We start from the raw sequence: 14,968 nt of genomic DNA, 5'->3' as shown, positions 1-14,968 counted from the left end.
GAACCCAGAGTCCAGCTGGATGTCCAGCATCGCCACAAAACACTGTCCCCAGATGGTGCTACCTGTTGGTGGTCCTCCCATCCCCCGGACCCCCACCCCAAACCAGAAGCACCACAGAGCAGAGACCAAGTCTGGTGGCACCATGTGCTTCACCAACATGATCTCATTTGATTTTCAATGTCTCTCCCTGTAAGTGGTTTTAGAATCATTTTAAAGGTCAGGCTACTGAGCCTCACAAACATGAAGACCCTGGGCAAGGTCACAAGGCCAATGACCTCCAATCACACCAGGGGTGGCCAAGGCAGATGTCAGCATGGCCAGCCAACCCTCCCTCCCCGGCTCCCCTAGAGCCACAGCTGGGCTGCGGAAGCTCACTATCTGTGATGGTGGCGACCAATTCTATGACAAAGAGCAGCCGCAAGTCCTTTTCTATTACAGGGAAGTATTTATAGATGCAGTAGTATGATGTCTTCCATTGGTTTTACTACCCTCAGCGGGGGGGTGAAGGAGGGCAGGTATTTTGAAAAGAGAAATGGTGGAGCAGATGGAATGAGACATAGTGAAAGAGTAATAACCCTTGAAGCTGAAGGCGGGGTATGTGGAGATTCATGGTGCCATTCTCTCTAAAAGTCTAATCTATTTTATCTAGTCAAGCTGGTCCTCCCTTCCCATCTCGCCTCCCTCCCGCTCACGGCTGCCAGTCTTGGACCTGGGCCCTAAGCCACTCTCCTGTCCAGCAAAAACAAAACAGGCTCGAGCACAGTCAGCTCTGCCTTTTTCTGGAGGGGCGATGGCCTCCGCAATGCTCCTTGTCTGGAGCCACCCTGTCAGAGCTCACCTGGCACACATGGCCCAGAGGCCTGCAGCTGGTCAGCAGACATGTGACATGACTTCTGTGTACCCATACACTGTGGTTTCTTATCAGAGCGTGACAAAGTCAGTAAATACACTTTAACTCACCTTCTCTTGCGGTGTGGAACTGGCATGCCTTTGAGCTTGTCCGCCCGTATCACATCACCTTCCATAAAAGTTGACCAGCCCCCAGCATTTCTCCCTGAGTCAGCTTTCTTCAAATCACTAGGCTCAGAAGAAGCAGGCCCAGCTTCCAAGCAATGGCAAATATGAATGCCTTTGCCTACATTACAATGTTGCCTACATTTTATATACATAGAAGGTACTTTGTGACATGCAAAGCATACTGATTTTTCCCCATGGAAGGTGAGATGTTCCAGCATTTAAGAATAATCACCAGAATAAAAAAAAAAAAAAAAGAAGAAAACAAAGTCCAACAACAGCACGTGCATATCTCATTCTAGTACCATATGCTCATATGCTCTAGTACCATAATTCCTAGTATTTTCTGGAAGGCGCCCTCTTTAGCAAAGACATAATTTGTGATCACGCTGGGTAAAGACAAACAGCCATTACTTTCTTAATGGCCAACTACCCAAAAGGGCTCAGTTAAGTGATCTCAACTAGCAATCTAATCAATTAAAATTGATAAGTGAAATACTTGGAACCCTTATTTCAGCAGGCCATTTCTAGGTGGGGTGGGAGTGGGGGAGGAAGGAATGTGAATTCCCAGCATAAAATTTAATTCCATTTCATGGATACAAACATTCTTGCTGCCCTGATGGAGTGGTCCTCTTGAAAGCAAGCTGTTTCCCTCTTCCCTTGAATCAAATCAGAGAAAGACTGGTTTATGGTGCTCTGCAGGCAACTCAATCAAGAAATTGCCATCAGAAATCCTGATGGCAATTTCTCAAGAGGAAAGGACCAAAGAAGATGAGCATAGAGCAGCCCAAGGGGCACTTAGTTTCCTTGTTCTTCTGAGAGAGAGAGAGAGAGGAAAAAAAGAGAAGAAGACAAGAAGAATTTAGGGACGCCTGGGTGGCTCAGTCAGTTAAGTGTCTGACTCTCAGTTCTGGCTCAGGTCATGATCTCAGGATTGTGAGATGGAGCCCCAACCCCAAGTCAGGCTTTGCTCTCAGCAGGGAGTCTCCTTGAATTTTTCTCTCTTCCTCTGCCCCCTCCCTGTGTACACGTGCCCCCCCTGCTCCGCCCCGTCTCAAATAAGTAAATAAATCTTTTTTTTTTTTTTTTAAGTTAGACAAGGGATGCCTGGGTGGCTCAGTGGTTGAGCATCTACCTTTGGCTCAGGGTGTGATCATGGAGTCCCAGGATCGAGTCCCACGTCAGGCTCCTTGCATGGAGCCTGCTTCTCCTTCTGCCTGTGTCTCTGCCTCTCTCTCCCCGTGTCTCTCATGAATAAATAAATAAAATCTTTTAAAAAATATTTAAAAGAGTCCAAAAAAAAAATGCTAGACAAGTGGGTAAAAGCCATTAATAATGACTTTAGGAGACTCTTCTATTCACAAAGAGCTCTTTATATGCATCACCTTATTAGCAGGTAACACAGACTACAGTTTCCTGAGCACAGTTGTATGCTGGACACTATGCTCCATCATATATTTCATGTTATATTCTGCTCAAGTCTCAAGCCCATCATATTAGGAGGTTCATCAACATTTTCCAGATGAGGAAATTAAGTTGTGGGGGTTTCAATCATTTGTTCCAAGGAATACACAGCAGGACAGGGGCATGGGGATCAAATGTCCACCCTCAGTGATTACTGGTCACAAAACTGAACACTTTTGTCAAAATTCACCCAACTATACACTGAAACTTACTGAATTTTACTGGCTGTAAACTGCATCTCAATAAAGCTGATTTAAGACAAGGGAGACCCTGCCCTTACCATGTGCCACAAAGAGTAGCCATCTACTGCTCCTGCTTGCTCAGCTTCCATCTCTGAGTTTCCTTTGAGGGCAAACTCCCTCCTCCCTCTCAGGTGATAGAGTAGAAAAGAAACTGGTCCTATCTCCCAGTTCCAGGGCCGGCCATGTGACCCTGGCCTCACCCAGTAATGAATCACATTCCTCTAACAACACCTGGTTCAGGGATGGTCCACCAACCCAGGCCAGACCAATGAGAGCCCTGCTGTGGAATTCTATCAAAGTTACAGGAAAAATGAAGCCCTGTTTCTGTCAGGGCTGTGTAGCTGGTTCAGCAGATTTGGATGCTGTGGACGGTCACCTTGTCAGTATCTGATGAGAGCCCTCCTCTTCTAGGTGAAGCCAGAACAAAGTAAAACTGAGCTAAAACAGTAGGTAGCAGCCTCCTGATGGCATTGCTTGAGTACCTAGATCCAGCTATGCCTGAAGGCAGAGGTACTCCTGGACCTTCTAGTGACACCAGTCAATTCACTTTTCTTTTTCCTAAAGCCTGCCTAAGTTGGGTTTTCTGTCTCTTATAATCAAGGAACCCTACCATATCACAATACCTTTAAGAAACAGAAAAGCACCCTGCCTATCCATGTGCTTGTGCCCTATTGTAAGTGGAGGAGAGAGCTATATGTGTATGAGAAAGATTATAGGAGTGTGACCAGGCTTATATCCACTATCACTGTTAATCACACCCTCATGCTCATGCTGCCAAGGAGAGCTGAGGGTCTGAGTGGTGAGGGAGGCCATCCAAGGCAGCAGGCTGAGCACATGGTTCTCCAGCGTCCACCTACTGGCTGGTGATTTGCATTTTTAAAAGTCTTCCCCTTTTTTGCAGCAGAGGCCTTTAATCGTTAGAATCCTACAGAAACCCAACACACAAAACCAATCAAAGTAGCACTGCCACAGTGATGTGGATAGCAGGGGTGCTGGAGCCAGAGATCCCAAACACCTTGCACACACTTCTTGGCAGACCACCCGCCCCGCTCCCTTTGGGCTCTGGGAAGCAGTCCGCAGATAGACTGCCAGCTCCAAGGCCCACTCTGTGAGTCTTGTGGGACATGCACGCTCTGTTAGCTTCTGGTGACAGATCAACCACAGCAGCAAAGGCAGGTGGCACGCCGACCTTTTCAGTGACGCTGGGGCCAGCGTGGCGGTACATGTGCCCCTCCCAGCCCCCCACCTCTGCCACAACTCACTCAGATCCAGCACATCATCAGTTTTGATCAGATCTTCCTCCCGTGTCAGTGGCAATTGGGTCTCGGGCTCCCCTCGCAGCTGCAGCGACAGGGAGCGGAGCATGAAGAACACCCGGATGGCCTGGATGGACAGTTTGGGGGCAGAGGAGAATGAAACTGGAGTTACTGGGGTGAAGTGTTCCATGAGGAAGAATAATATAGTGCCTCTCAAGGTGAGCAAGCAAACAAAACGAAGCAAAGTCCATTTCTCCCAGCATCACGGCTCTGTTGTTTTCAGAGCAAGGCCAATCAATCGATCAATCAATCAATCAATCAATCAATAAAATCAAGGGGAACAGCCTATTTTCAGTTCTCCAAAGCTTTCAGACACTTTGCCTCCACTAAGCACCTGGCATTTGCCAGGACCTCTCCCCCAGTGTCATGTGACCTTCAAGACATCCCTGCTTAGCAGGCAGCCCTGTTCTGCAGACGAGGCACTGAGACCCAAGGAGGCAAAGTGACCTGCCCCAGGGACAGCAAGAATCAGGCCTCTTCCAACCAAACCTGAAAATCTGAAATCACAAATAACAGTGTTGCAGTGTTGCCTCGTGAATGCAGGGGCAGGGAAGGCAGAAGAGGGTGACACCCTCATGGGGTTCAGAGCCAGCCAGACTCTGTTAAAGTCCTGCCCCTCCCCGTCCCTGGGTGAGTGCATTCATGGCAGATCTCCACCCCTGGGTCTTACCCCAGGAGGTGTGCAGTGGGTGGGAAGGCAGACCTGGCACCTGGCAGGTGTGCAGTGACATCAGTGTCCCAAGTGCCCCTCCTAAGTGCCAGCTTTCTGGGGGCAGCGGCAGCTCCGTCAGTACAGGGGTTCCTGGCCCGTGAAAGCAGTATCTGGGTAGAATCCAGTGTGGCCATCAGACATTTCCAGAGAGCAGGAAAAAAACAGAATCTCAAGCCCAGAACCAGAGAAGTCTGTGCAGAAAGCATCTTTTACTCCAGACTCAGCCTGTCCTGATAGCGCCCCAAACCTGGGTGCTATAGGGGCCAAGCTGTCCATTGAGGAGAGGCTAAGAAGTGAGGTGCAGTGCATCAGAGAGGCCAGGTCCATGCCAGAGCTGACGGGCCAACCTGAGGCATGTGCCTGAGGGAAGTAACTCTGGAGTCAGATACATAAGGTCTGTTTAGACTCACAGGGCAATACTTCTGACCTCCAAGAGCTTTGATTTCTGCATTTGTGAAATAGGGGCAGTAGTCCCTGCCCTGCAGGGCTGCTAGGAGGCTCTGAGACAATGCTGGGTGGTCAGGGCAGGGGGGAAGCACCCAGCATATGTTCCATAGAAAGGGCAGCCGTCCTGTACTCGTCACTCGATAGCTGGGCACAGGAGAGGGCACAGGGACAAACCACTGTCGCCACTGGTGAGCCACACGACGATGAATTCCAGCCCACTTCTGGTCTTCTTGTTTACAGTTCTGAGGCTACAGGCCTAGCCCACTGAGAGGGGAGGCTGCCCTTCTTGTAACAAGGTGGCTCCCCCCAAACTAAGCAGGGGGCAAATTCCTGCCTGCTGACCCAGGCAACAAGGATACCCACCGGCATGTTTAAAGCCTAACCCGGCCTTGGCCCGGAACTGGCAGGAGACCTGAACCATTTCCTTATCTCTTAATGTAGAACACTGGAAGAACAATCGTATCTCCTGGAAGTATTCTGAGGCCCATCATAAGCACTAGAGAAAGGTTAGTGTTTATATTATAATGATGGTGATGGTGGTGGCATTAGAGTCGATCTGACTATTCTTACCAGCTTTTTTGAAGTATAGCCTTCCTAAGCCATCTGCAACAATCAGAAGAAAAAAAAAGTGTAGGGATGCCTGGATGGCTCAGAGGTTGAGTGTCTGCCTTCAGCTCAGGTCCTGATCCTGGGATCCAGGATCAAGTTCCACATCAGGCTCCTTGCAGGGAGCCTGCTTCTCCCTCTGCCTATGTGTCTACCTTTCTCTCTCTCTCTCTCTGTCTCTCTCATGAATATAAAATCTTTAAAAAGAAAAGAAGTGTAGTTTCATTAAAAAAAAAAATCAGAACAGCTTTTGTTTATCAAGCACCCACCATGTGTCAGGGACTGTGGGCAGCCCTGCTGCAATGTAAAGCTGTTACATAGGAGACAGAGCCAAAGAGGAGCAGTCTATCCCTTCAGGGAGACTAAAGTTCACATGGCTGGTGATGCTTGAGCTGGGCTCTCAGAACCGGTAGTGTCTGATGCGAATCACTTAACCACACATACTGGGAAATGCATACACCTGCACCAGCCCGAGTGCAGAAAGCCCAACATTTGAGTGGCCATTTGAACTATATGGCTCTCAAACAAGGAGCCATGGCCTCAGATGGAGGTAAAAGGCCCACTGGTCAAGTCCAAGCTGAGTGAATGCTTCATTTCTATGTCAAAAAATCCATTCCTCTCAAAGGTTCTGAAAGCATAAGAAATCAAGCAGGCCCTCACTAAGGGGGTGAGAAAAGAGAAATGTGCAGCTTTCTATACACCACCACTCTGAGAACCAGAAACCTTCCAATAGAAAAGGAGTATCAATTGTTTGGGTAAAGCATCTGCTTTTGCTCTGCAAGCATTAAATGGAAGTTATTCCCGGAAATATGAAAAATATAAAACAACAATAAAAATATATAGAACATGCTGACCACCAGCTCCACAACTCTGAGAATCCACAAAAGAGAGATAAACCACCAGGGTAAAGGTCCTCAAATTCATCCCACAGCCCCCTAAACAATAAGCATGCCCCCCTGCTCACCTGAGGCCTGCCAGGTATTGTTGGGGCTGGACTATGTCATCTCCCTGAAGCCTTTCAACAATCTTCCATGGTTCCCATTTTACAGACTGGAAATCAAAGCCCAGGGATGTGAGGCAGCCTGCCCATGGTGACTTAGCTAATATATGGATTCCAAAGTCTATGTTCTTCCAGCCATATGTCTTTGCTTTCAAAAGAGTTAAGGCTTGGGACCCAGGCTTTTATTGAGTGCTTCTCTTTACTTTGCCAAATAAACAAACATGCAATTTAAAAAGTATTACTAAAAAGGAAAAAGGAATTATTACTTCTTCTGATGCTTCCACAGAATGCCAGGAAGACAGACTGTGGAAGCATACATCAGTTTCAGAAAGGGTGACAACTGAGTATGCTCAAACATAAAGAGGCTTGCCCCATATGCTCCAACTCACCTGGGAGTTAGTGCTGCAGGAGGGCCATGGGGAATGAGACCACTACAATGCGGCAGGAGGGTTTCAGGGTCAAACAGACGTAAGCGAGTGAGTCACGTGAATTCCCCGAGCCCAGGCTTGAGTTCTAGGAATGGGACACCTACCAGTCCTGATCTCAGAGCCACCCTGGAGGTGTGCCCACTGAACTCTGGGGCAGCCTAGCACTCAGGTCTAGCCCTCTCTCTGCATGCCTTGTCGTGTTTGCAAGCCATGGAGTTCAGGGGTCAGTCACCCAGATTAGAAGCCCACCAGGCTGTGGAAGTGGCTATGAAAAATCAGTCACTCCTAATAGGGTGCCAAAGCAGTGCAAAGTGGGCACAGCCTGTTGTGAAAGTGCCTTGGCAATACAGAGTGTCACACACAAAATATCCATGCCCCCTGAACCAGAAATTCTACTTCTGGGAAATTATCCTAAAGAAATAAGCCAAAAGAAAGAAAACACTGTATTTGTGAAACTGCTCATGACATTTTAGTTGAAAATAATGTAATACTGGAATGAACCAAAATGTCTAGCAGCAGGAAGGAAAATGCCTAAGTACATTATGGCAGAAGTAGCCAGATAAATGTTTATGCACCAGTAAGAAACGTGATTTAAATTAAAACTGCCTGGAAAGTTTTGCATGGTACGAGGGAGAAAGGAAAGGAAGAGAGGTTGGAAGGATGACCACAATGCACTCTTCCTGCCGCCATGAGAAGACGTGTTTGCACACACAGACGGGGAGGAGACATGAAAAAGGTCTAAAACTTGTTTGTTTAGGGTGATGAAATCACGGGAAATTCTTTCCCTCTACTTTTGGAACCTTACGAGATGTTCTTTAATGCATAATGCACATCCAAAGAATAAAGCAAATATCCTATTTCCTCATGGTCAATAGCGATAAACACAAAAACTGTTTGTGGTTTTACGTGGGAACAAGGAACAGAATTCAGGGGCAAATAAAATTTCACGCAACTGAATTTATTTTATAACGGCTTCCAAGATTACCACAGAAAGATGGCCAGTGGCTTAAATTCAGATTTTAAGATTCACCAGAAATTCCTCCCTCTAACTCCCTTCTCTTCCCTTTAGTTTCAGTAGATCACTAAAAACTCTCTTTCCCTCCTGAGACATTAGGCTGCTCCATCCCTGTTCAGCCAAAATTTCCTGAGCACTTCCTGTCTGGTGGGCACCTTGTAGTCCCTCTTTATTATCTACTTTGGGCTGGAGCCCTCATGACAGGACATATGAGGACCTGAGGTTCAGGGAGGGTAAGCAACTTGTTCAATGTCACACAGTTGGCACTGGGACCGAGCCTGGGTTGGTCCCATGAGCCTGTGATCTTTCTTATCTGCTTCTCTCAACTACCCCTGGGAAAGGTCCAGCCCACATCCCCATTTCTGCTTACATGTTCTCATCAGATCCCAGTACTTCCCATGACCTTCATTTCAATGTGAATTCCCCTTATCAGCTGGCATGGCTTGGAGGTACTCTTGCTATTTTGGTCTTATTTTATATTATTTCTTCACTGTCTGCTCTTGCATTTTACACAGTGCCTGGCACCTAGAAAATGTTCAACAAACATGTCAAATGAAAGAATAAAGGGTGTAATTTGCAAAATACAAGAGGGACAATATGACTTTAGTGTGGATGCCTCCCAGTTTCATGCAAGGCCTGCCTGTCCTCCTGTCCTGCTCACTCCCCTTACTCTGCTCGCGACCCTGGCTCTTTGAACATGCTATACTCTTATGCATCTCAGGGACTCTGCGCTCACTGTCCTCCCTGCCCGGATCATTTCTGCACCTGTGGGGCCCAGCATCTGGCATCCAGTAGGCTCTCTGGTGACTATATGGGGGGCTATTTTACAAGTCAGGAATGATGTGTTAGTAAGGGTTGTTTGAACTTCTCCGACAAATCCTTAAGGAAAATAAAAGGTTGGGACTTCTGAAAGGGTCAGCCTCCTAAAGGTTAAAAAAAGTCTACTTGGTGGGGGGGGGGGAAATAAAAAGAAGAGAAAACCTTTGAATCCAAACGAATGAAATGGAATGTTCTTTGGATACAAGCAAAGAACTTGAAACAAACCACATAAGCCCTCAATTGCTTGCTAAACCATACACTTCCTTTAGCTCAAATTCAAAGCACACTGCTATGTTCTGATGTCTGAAATGGGCTCAGGAGGTAAGCTTCTGGATGATTCTAAACAGCTGCCTTGAAACGGGAACCGGATTGAGGTGAGTGGTCAAAATCCCTCTTCAGAAACTGACTCCGGAAGTCACAAGGGGATAAGGTGGATGGCTTTACTCTGAGATGGGCAGCCCTACCTTCTATATTGTGCCACCTTCTCCCTGGCTCTAAACCCAGGGAGCTGTAGCTTGAGAGCTGGTCTTATAAACTCATCAGTCAAACAAAGGCTGAACAAGGGACCCCAGGGAAGGCCAGACATTTCCAGGTAGCAGGTGAGCTGTGCATCTCATCTGGGGCAAGGTTGCTGGGCAGCTCGGCCCTGGAAACTTACAATCAAGTGAGATGTCAGGGATAAAGGGAAGAAGGGAATCCCTTCCTCAAGAACTATTACTGGCCCTCTGTGTTCTGTCTTTCACAGAGTCCCCACAATGACTCTGGGAAGGCAGGTACATGCTGCTTTTAGACAGGAGAAGGAACTCCAAAGCCCAAGCAACCCTCCCTCTGCCATATGCCTCATCCCTGAATGTCTCCCATTATTTCCTGGGGATCAGGGCTGTCTACCCCAAGCCAACATGGGCTGATATCAGGAATCAGCTAACAGGGCCAAGTCCTTACAGGGCTCCAAGGCCCCTGAGATCGGCCCCCTCCAGCCTCATCACTTCCCACAAAGCCTCCCTCACCCTGAGCTCCGGCCATGTCCCCTCCTTGGATGTGCAGGAATGAGCCACATCTGTCTGGGCGTTTGCCTCTCCAGCTGCCTAACCTATCCCTCTGCTGCCCGTTCCACCTCCCTCCCCAGGTAGGATTAGAGGCCTGACCCCATGACCCTTTAGCAAGAGCCTCAGCCACACAGACTGGCAATGCTGCCTTTCCTACCTTGCCCTCTAGACTCTGAATCCTTGAGGACAGCAGCAGTGTATTTTATGTCCCTGGTGTCTAGCACCAAGTAGGGCTACTAAATACAATGATGGTAGCAGTGGGAAGCAGCAGAGCAGAGTGGCTGAGTGTCGGCTCTGGAGGCCACACTGCCTGCACCAAGTCCTACCTCTGCTACTTATTAGCTGGGGGACCTGGAACAAATCACTTAAGCTCATCATGCCTGAATTTCTTCCTCTGCAAGATGGGTTAATATAATGCCAACTTCCTAAAATGGTTGTAGAATTACATGAGGAGATTCATATGAAGAACTGACGTGAATGACTCACTCTGTATCAAACAGGAGCTCATCTAAGTGCTGAGAAAACTGGTGGCCCAGGAACCAAAAAGAAAGCAGAATGCAACCCAGAGCAGCAGCTCTCACCATTCACAGCCTTCTGGACCTCCGCCTCAGGGGACGAGATGGACCTCGGGATAGGACCTTCACTGTAGCCCTGCTAGGGAACAGCTCTGAGGCCAACCAAAGGCTACATATGTGCCCGCCTGTGAAGGAGCTGCCAACACAACACATGTCTGTCAGAACCAGCCCTTTGGTAAAGACGGTGCCAAAGATGCCCAGTGCAAACAGTGCCACCCACAGATATGCTCGTGTTTCTGGCCGCGGGGCCTGCAGGCTGGCTGGGAGCATGAGGAAGGAGGGTGTCACTGGCTCAGACAGGGTGGGTCCTGCGGTGAGGTCTGAGGGTTTAGTCAGACAGCAGGGAATGTGGATTGACTTTCAACACACAGGTTGGACTTCCTCTGCGCTCCCCTCTCTACCAGGCCTCCCAGGCATCATCATTACCTGGTAGAAGAGAGCCACAGAAGCCTCCTGTTTGAGGCAGATCCAGCAGGTCACTCCTGATTCTCAGAATCCCAAAATTAACACCTCTGCCACTCTGGTTAGACGGGGATTAACTGAGAAGTAGAGGGCAAGGAACTCATCTAATTTATCCTATGCACGTCTCCAGGGAATGATTTTCTAGGAAGAGGTGATGGTGCTTTCTAAGAAAGAAACTGATCTTACGCGAGAGATAAAATACCATGAACAGCCCTGTGAGACGGCTTCAGAAAAAAAGTGCTGATAAGGGATGCACACTCCAGCAGGGTTCTGAGAACCTCTCTGCTCTTCACACATGAGAGCAGGCCAGCAAGAATCACAATCTCATTTGTGTGTGCCTCGCCCTCAGATCCCTCAGATTCCTTACTGTCACGCCATCTCCGGGGGTCCTAAGCCTCTTGGGGAGAGGATTTCACACCAGGGCCTCACCTGGACTGCCTGTTCTCTGCTCATTCCCCCCAGGTGCCTGACAGCAGCCCAGAGCCTGGGGCTAGGGGCCCTGCTCTGCACCGGCCAAGGCAGCCCACCTGGCATTCACACAGTGGAATCTCAATCCTGATTTAGGATTGGGAAGTTCCTCCTGGTGGCAGGTGGCCAGGGGGGGTGCCATCCACGCAACTATCCCAAAGCGAGTTGGAAGGTGGTTTCTTGACCTAGATGGCTGGTGGGTCCCACCTGTGCTTACTCACCCGCCGGGTCTTCTCCACATCGCCACACGGCAGCCGCTTCACAAAGTCGATGCCAGTCAGTGGCGTGCCCGTTGGGGGCAACAGGATGGAGGCGTCCATCATGAGATACTCCACATTCATGGGCTTCATCTAGAAGAGACATCATAGGAAACCTCACCAAAGGAAGGAGATGGGGCAGGTCACACAGGCTCCTTGCCTATACCCTCATACAGCAAGTGTGTCAAGCGAGCCCACAGTAAGGCTGCCATGAGGTCTCAAGGCAGCCAGGTATGTGAGACATGAGCCTCTGTTTCCCAAGACACAGATTTTTCCTCCCCTTAAAGTGACAGCTTAGACACTCTTGAGAAGCTGCCTCTGTTCTGTGAAAAGCCGTGCTCTCTCATGGGCTCATTCCCCTCCAACCAGCAGGGAGCAGGTCCCGGACCGCAGCCTGCCTCCCTCTTCGTGCTCTCAAGAACGATGACAGGGATCCCTGGGTGGCGCAGCGGTTTGGCGCCTGCCTTTGGCCCAGGGCGCGATCCTGGAGACCCGGGATCGAATCCCATGTCGGGCTCCCGGTGCATGGAGCCTGCTTCTCCCTCTGTCTATGTCTCTGCCTCTCTCTCTCTCTCTGTGACTATCATGAATAAATAAATAAAATCTTTAAAAAAAAAAAAAAAAAAAAAAAAAAAAAGAACGATGACAGCGGACCTAGTGATGGCAGCTCCTGACATGGTGTGGGTCATCAGTCAAAGAGTATTTGTATCAAAGTGAATCTTTCTGACCCATTGATGGCATAGCCCAAATAGCCTGAGGGTCATCGGAAATTTCAACACTGGTGGAGATGAGAAGGCACCATTTCCAGTTCACTTCCCCACTAGTCCGGTCAGAAAGGCCCCGGTTAGACAGCGTTCTCATGGATCTGCAGGATGAGCCTCGCAGGTGACCAAGTGCATCCTGGCCCATCACTTACTGTCATGCTCCTGTATTCGTCTTCAAACATGTCCAAAAAAATTTCTTCTCCCTAAAATGAAGTAAGGGAGAGACATTATGCGTATTTTTTCCATAAATGCCGAAGTATTATAAACTCGAGTTCATAGCTTTTGGGGCCATCTGGTTCTCATTAGTGAGTTCTCGTAAATCATCAGGAAGTAAAATACACACATGAACACGAACACACACGCTCAAATGAAAGCCCCAATATCATATTGCACCTCTCAATGTTTCTCTCCTTTTTTTAAGCATATAGAGTTGGATTTCTTGTGTCAAGGCAGCTAATTAAAACGACAAAAATAAGACCGTATATAATTAAAATATAAAAGTGGATAGAATTGCAAGTGTTTAACATCATCTATGTGTTGTGGATGACTGGAGAAATGGGAAGCCTGGTTCTGTTGCCATGTTAAATCTATGAGGCTCCATGCCACAGAAAGGAAGAAGATAATTAAGCGTACTTAACACTAAAATTATATAGCTTGTTCTGTTCATTTCTGAGGCACACCTGTGGGGCTGTGTAGTTCTGCAGGGCTGCGGTAGGTAAGAGCCTGGCTCTGAGACACGTAAACCAGGGGCCAAATCCCAGCTTTACCTCTCAGAGCCTCTCTCTGGTTCACTGCAAGACTGGAATGACAGCCCACACTTATGTGGGTCACTGTGAGGATGACATGAGTTAACCCAAGTAAAGTGCTGACCACAGAGCCTGCCACTAAGTTGGGGCTGGTAAATGCTAACACTCATGGTCATTATGGTCACCCCTGGAAGGAGCACAGCTAAGGAGGAGCAAAGATTCAACTGAATGCATCATGACTACTCGAACTGTCCTGTCTCTCTCCTAAGTCCTGAATCTCTCTCTCTCTCTCTCTCTCTCTTTCTCTCACACACACACATACACAAATACATAGGGTGGGAAAAGAAGAAGGTCCTTTATATATTTTTCCAGTTGTCAGAACTACAAATAAACTTGAATATTCTTGCATAAGTATCATGTAAGAACCGCAGAAATCACAACCCTGAAAACATCCAAAAGCTTCTGAGACATTACACTTAGGGTATATACCTTACAGGATAAAAGAACAATCTGGGTAGGGGGAAGAGAGCCACAATTTAAATACAGCTCTCCTTTTGCTAAAGATACAGAAAAGTCCCAGAGGGACAATATCTACCTATATGTCTCTGTCTTTTTGATTTTGCAATGCAAAGGCTTTCCAGGGGGGAAACAAACGAAGAGCAGTTACCCAGGAAAGAGACCCAGAGATGACAAATGCAGCCGTAAGGCTCCCACTCTTTTCTGGATTTGCTGAGGACATGTAACCTCGTTCAGAGGCCAAGCCCCTCAGGATGGTCCATGGGGAGCTTGGGACCTCCATGGGGGCCCACGGTGGCCCAGCCTCATCTGGGTGCATCCACCATGTTGCAGCTGCATGGGGTTGTCTGAGCCTAGCAAGCTGGGTTTCCAGATTATAAGACCTCATTTTCTGTCAGCAAACACTGACAATAATGGAAAGTGGCTTAAAAAGCTTCCTGCCAAGAAAAGGGATCTGGTGCATATGTGCCTAAAATCCACAACAGTTTGTAGAGACTACACAATACGACAGAGAAACTCTGGTTGACTGGACCTGGGGTGACCGGACGCTTAGGTCAAAAACCCAGGGAGCCACAGCACCCGTGTGAATGTGGATTAATCCATCTGCTGCTGACAGATGATGCATTGCCCTGAGAATACATCATGCTTTAGATACATGAGCAAAACAAAGCCATCCCAGTGAGATATTTCAAAACTAACCATCTGGAATCTGAAGAGGAAATCTACAAATTACTTGGTGACTCAGAGTCATGGTGTCCTGTAGAAAGTCTCAATAACCTTAATGATAAACGTTTATTTTTTATTTTTATTTATTTATTTTTTAATGATAAACGTTTAGAAGCCTGCATGAGGTGCCTTGGCATACCCGTCTATAAATAACACACAGGCACAGAATTCGTGAAACATACATAGCACACGAACATATTAATTTACATATGTAACAGTCACGTGCACGCATGTAATTCCCAATTTATATGTAGACTCATCAATAAACAAATGTATATGTAATTGAGAAACAAACTGTCAGACTCTAGGGGTGAGCCCTCCAAAGGTGTACAATAAGAAGAGCAG

At 47.8% G+C, this 14,968-nt stretch overlaps 1 protein-coding gene across 10 annotated transcripts in view; it reads right to left on the bottom strand.

Moving 5' to 3' along the window:
* CLEC16A (C-type lectin domain containing 16A) overlaps positions 1–14,968 on the bottom strand; it is a 196,458-nt gene that overhangs the window by 97,829 nt on the left and 83,661 nt on the right. For all 10 annotated transcript variants that reach the window (XM_072835793.1, XM_072835795.1, XM_072835794.1 and 7 more), the window contains exons 16-18: positions 12,788–12,838; positions 11,836–11,964; positions 3,983–4,103 (exon numbers count right to left, since the gene is read on the bottom strand). In XM_072835793.1, the coding sequence (XP_072691894.1) occupies positions 3,983–4,103; positions 11,836–11,964; positions 12,788–12,838 (301 nt within the window). The remainder of the gene's footprint in view (positions 1–3,982; positions 4,104–11,835; positions 11,965–12,787; positions 12,839–14,968) is intronic.

This window comes from Canis lupus, chromosome 8 (assembly GCF_048164855.1).
Source record: "Canis lupus baileyi chromosome 8, mCanLup2.hap1, whole genome shotgun sequence".
Classification (NCBI taxonomy): Eukaryota; Metazoa; Chordata; class Mammalia; order Carnivora; family Canidae; genus Canis; species Canis lupus.
Note: the sequence above shows the minus strand (reverse complement) of the source record. Positions and strands in the feature narration are given on the sequence as shown.